The 5,153-nt window shown below is 36.8% G+C and overlaps 1 protein-coding gene across 1 annotated transcript; it reads right to left on the reverse strand.

The window, feature by feature from the left end:
- Window positions 1–4,342: 4,342 nt before the first annotated feature.
- Window positions 4,343–4,928, reverse strand: LOC133324682 (general odorant-binding protein 99a-like). Its single transcript, XM_061533524.1, has 2 exons — window positions 4,872–4,928; window positions 4,343–4,729 (listed from the first exon to the last, which is right to left on the reverse strand). Exons 1-2 carry the CDS (start codon window positions 4,926–4,928, stop codon window positions 4,349–4,351), a joined length of 438 nt encoding a protein of 145 aa, XP_061389508.1. The 3' UTR covers window positions 4,343–4,348.
- Window positions 4,929–5,153: the final 225 nt, after the last annotated feature.

The following is a 5,153-nucleotide window of genomic DNA, read 5'->3' on the forward strand; positions in this document are numbered from 1 at the left end:
GGTTTATTTTAATTTTCCATCTATGGAAATATTTTTCGATGTGTTTTAACGACAAAGCTAGTTGTTTTAATATAGCGTTTGATACTTTTCCCTTTTCGCACATGATTGCGCTATCGTCTGCATAAAAAACTGCATCATGGTTTCCTTTGATTGTGATATCCGAAGTGTATATTGAATACAGAACCGGTGAGAGCACTGATCCTTGGGGAAGACCAGCAGGTATCGTTCGAGGTGTTGACAAACTGTTATCAATGCTGACCAGAAACGTTCTTTTGTTTAAAAAACTTTGTATAAGTTTTTGAATATATAATGGATATGAATGTTTATGCAGTTTGTATACAACGCCGTCGTGCCAAACTGTATCGAAGGTCTTTTCTATGTCCAACAATACAATTCCGGTACTTTGTCTAGAGGCTTTATTCTGCTCGATTGTCTTTATGACACGTTTAATTTGATGAACTGTTGAATGTTCTCTTCGGAATCCAAATTGTTTTTTATAAAATATGTCATTATCCTCTGTAAAAACGGGACTTTTTCAAATATTTTGCCTAAAGAGCTAAGCAAACTGATTGGCCTGTAACTAGTTGGTGACTTAGGATCTTTTCCTTTCTTGTGTATAGGTATTACTTTTGCCTGCTTGAATGTATCCGGAAAGACGCCAGCGCTCATGAAATTGTTTAGAATTTTTGCCAAAGTGTCAAAAAATAAAGGTGACAATTTTTTAAGTAGAATATTGTGAATATTATCTATTCCAGGGGTTTTTCTACTTTTTACTTGTTTCGTAATTGCAATCAGTTCAGATGCCCTAATTTCACTCTCAGAGTTTAAAGTTCCAATTTCAGTGTTTTCCACTATGCTTTTGACTTGATTGACCTTTCTGTCCATAGGTGATCGATTATTAATTGTTATGGAATGGGTTTTTTTCGAATTCGTTCGCAATCAAGTTAGCTTTGTTAGCTGGAGAGGATATTTCAGCTCCATCGAATTTTAGTGTTGGAATGGAATTGTTCTTTCCTCTTATTATTTTTGATATCTTCCAAAATTTTTGACTTCCCGTTGGTAATTTGGATATGAAATTGAACCACCTTTTATTTCGGTCTATGTCGATGTAAAAATCTATAAAACGCCTTTGCTGTTTCAAAATGTTTGCAAGGGTAGTTCTTTGGTTTGGATCAGAACATCGCTGAAGCATTCTTAACGTTGCTCTTTTTTGACGCATTAATTGAAGAGTGTCAGGGGATAACTGCCTGACCGAAGCTAATGACTTGCTGCGTGGAATCTTTTCTGTAGCACCCTTGATTATATCGATAAGTTTTTGTAGAGAATTGTCAATGTTTTCGTCCGATATGTTCAGTGAACCGATTTGATTGTCTACCCATCTCCTTATAGCAATCAAATCAGCTAGATGATACTGGAGAAAACTAGTTTCCGAACATTTAACAGAACCATGAATTTTGCACGTAATAGGAACATGATCAGAGACTAAAACATTTGGATGTGTTTCCAAATCGGATATAGATAGTGAAGAGTTTGAAATCAGTATGTCTACAGTAGATGGCGTAGTTTGTAAACTATTTTGACTGAATCGGACCCAACGATTTACTTAATCTTATACCTTCTCGCAAATTGTAAATTTTATATGAATCGAAATCTGAAGATGGGCTCTATTCTTCCACACTTTCTGATGGGGGGTCATTTTATAGGGTATCATAAGTTCGACACCGAATGGCTATACTCCTCTGTCATACTCATTCTTAATAAAATATCAAAAATATACAATATTCATGGAAAATACATACAAAGAACATTGTAGCTGCAGATCTCGCAATATGTATGTGCGTGTGTATACTACACTGAATCTTATGAAGCTTATAATAATCACAATTCAATCCACTTGAATAGAACATTGAAATAATTTGCAGTGTATCTGGTTTTATTGTCTTTTGATTTAGTTGCCAAGCATAGTTTCGAAGAACAATTGAAAGTCTCCCACTCGGTCTAATCTCTCAAACTCAGTAACAGTAGCCCCCATACATCGATGCTGATAAATGAAAGCAGCCACCACACACAAGCCTTTTGTTTATAGATTCTTGTGCCAAATATATGTATGAATTGTTGTTCTTGTTGTTGTGTTGCTGTTGTTGCAAAAAGCTAATTCATAATGGACTTCTCAATGCAATTGACAGCAAATAACTTCGTATGAGTGACTGAATGAATACAATTATCCATTATTCGTTATTTAATTACCATAGTAATCAAATCTAACTTAATTACCTTTCCAAGAACAAAAATCTCTTATGAACCGAATAAGGGGCAATATTCAAATCCATAAGATATGCGGGTATGTTGCTGTCGTACACCAACAACTCCACAAAGGGGCTTGTGCAAATTCTTTCGAATTGAAACTGTCTATTGTTATTTTAGGTGATTTGTTATTGGCTTCTGACAAGATGAGATGCGAAAAGATGATTCAAAGAAGATAGCATGCTAATAATTATTTTAAAAGTGTGAAGAGAGAGGAAACTAGTTTCGATTTCGAAGCGAACGTAATTTCAAGTTTTTCAAAACAAAAAGTGTTCAAGGGGGTTTAGGAAATTTATATAGAATATGTGCAGATTTTAAGCCTGACGAGACTGGCGGAATTTGCTATTAAGCCTCCTTAGAGACTGAGTGGATTTTTCAATAGAACATTTGAAGCCTTCCAAGAGGCTTGGGAATTTTCTTTTGGATATTGGAGCATCTCTAAGAGGCTAGGGAAATTTTTCTATAGACACTTTTTGTAGAATCTTCCGTTAAAACACTGAGGCGAATTTCAACTGAAAATTTAGAACATTTTGAGGACCCTAAAAAATTTCAATCCTCCCAAAAGACTTGGAAATTTTCTACAGCAAATTTCTATAGTAAATGTTGAAGCCTCCACAGAGGCTTGAGAATTTTCTATAGAAAATCTTAAGCCTCCCTAGAGGCTTGGGAATTTTCTATAGAAAATCTTAAGCCTCCACAGAGGCTTGACAATTTCCTATAGAAAATCTTAAGCCTCCACTGAGGCTTGACAATTTTCAATAGAAAATCTTTAGCCTCCCTAGAGGCTTGGTGAAGCCTCCCAAAAGGCTTGAGAATTTTCTATAGAAAATTTGGTGAAGCCTCCCAAGAGGCTTGAGAATTTTCTATACAAAAATTTGGTGAAGCCTATCAAGAGGCTGGAGAATTTTCTATAGAAAATTTGGTGAAGCCTCCCAAGAGGCTTGAGAATTTTCTATAGAAAATTTGGTGAAGCCTCCCAAGAGGCTTGAGAATTTTCTATAGAAAATTTGGTGAAGCCTCCCAAGAGGCTTGAGAATTTTCTATAGAAAATTTGGTGAAGCCTCCCAAGAGGCTTGAGAATTTTCTATAGAAAATTTGGTGAAGCCTCCCAAGAGGCTTGAGAATTTTCTATAGAAAATTTGGTGAAGCCTCCCAAGAGGCTTGAGAATTTTCTATAGAAAATTTGGTGAAGCCTCCCAAGAGGCTTGAGAATTTTCTATAGAAAATTTGGTGAAGCCTCCCAAGAGGCTTGAGAATTTTCTATAGAAAATTTGGTGAAGCCTCCCAAGAGGCTTGAGAATTTTCTATAGAAAATTTGGTGAAGCCTCCCAAGAGGCTTGAGAATTTTCTATAGAAAATTTGGTGAAACCTCTCAAGATGCTTGGCAAAGGCTTGGGGATTTTCTATAGACATTTTTAAGCCTTCTATAGAAAATTTTAAGCCTCCCCTGAGGCTTGGGGGTTTTCTATAGGAAATTTTAAGCCTTCTATAGAAAATTTTAAGCCTCCCCAGAGGCTTGGGAATTTTCTATAGAAAATTTTGAATAGAAAATTTGAAAATTTTCCATAGAAAATTTTGTAGCCTCCCTAGAAGCTTGGGAATTTTCTATAGCAAATTTTGAACCTCCCCAGAGGCTGGGGGATTTTCTATAGAAAATTTGAAGCTTCCTCTGAGACTTGTTAATTTTTTATAGAAAATTTGAAGCCTCCCAAAAGGCTTGTAATTTTTTGTAGAGCATTTGAAGCCTCCGCCGAGGCTTGGGAATTTTCTATAGAAAATTTTGAAGCCTACCTACAGGCTTGTGAATTTTCTATAGACAATTTTAAGCCTCCCCAGAGCCTTGGGAATTCTCTACAGAAAATGTAAAGCCTCCCCTGAAGCTTGGGAATTTGCGAAGCGTCCCTTATAAGCTGGGGAATTTAAGTCCTGAAATAAAAATCCATCGATTCTGAGAACAATTTAAGTAAACGAAGTCTTTATTTTTGACAATTTTTTCTCTATCGCATATCACATCTTTGTTCTAAATTTGCCAGTCTTTCTTCACTTAATGACTGTGAATGCTGTCCTGCACCAATTTCAAATGATTCTGCAAGAAGCACATACCGCCACGATAGGCCCAAGTACAAGCATCCGATTTTTCGGTATTATGATCGGCACACATGTCAATCTTCTGATGAATTTCATCGCTATGATCGATAGGTTCATGACCACCGGCCAATTGATGATGGACAAGATAGGGATTGAAGCCATGCGTCTCATCGAAAAAGCCAAATTTCTCGAAAACGCATTTCATATAGCAACGGGTCACCTCATCGTTGGGATATTCCCAGGACTTGTATTTTTCCAATTTATCGGCTGGGACATTCAACTGTTTGCCGCATTCTTCACGGAATCTGGCCAAATCTTCTTTGGTCTTGACGGTGTAGTCATGGCCATCATGATTTATGTGATGGTTGTGGTTATGACCCTCGTGTCCCTCATGACCCTCTTCGTGATGGGCCAAGACCTGTGTGGGGGCAGAAATCGAGAATAAAAATTATTTTTCTAGAATTTCGTAGTCATTTTATGGGGAAGTTACTTACCGAAGCTGATGCTAAGCATAAAATCACAACGAACACCTTCATTATACTGTTTGTATGGATTCTGAGTTCTCAGGGTTTTTATACTTTCACTTCGCGTCTTTGTGTACTTGCCGAATGGAATCGTGTGTGAGTCTGACTTGAGCTTGTGTTCTTTTGTTGTTTGTTGTAGAGAGTAGGAGGTTATCTTCCAGCAAAATGCATCTGCTTGGTTTTATTAACCTCTTGAGGGGTGGTGCCATAATCAATTGGTCACCTTGGGAACTTATC

The sequence above is a fragment of the Musca vetustissima genome, unplaced genomic scaffold (assembly GCF_032173495.1).
Source record: "Musca vetustissima isolate MV318-11 ecotype Yass unplaced genomic scaffold, APGP_CSIRO_Mvet_v1 utg5120, whole genome shotgun sequence".
NCBI classification, from domain to species: Eukaryota; Metazoa; Arthropoda; class Insecta; order Diptera; family Muscidae; genus Musca; species Musca vetustissima.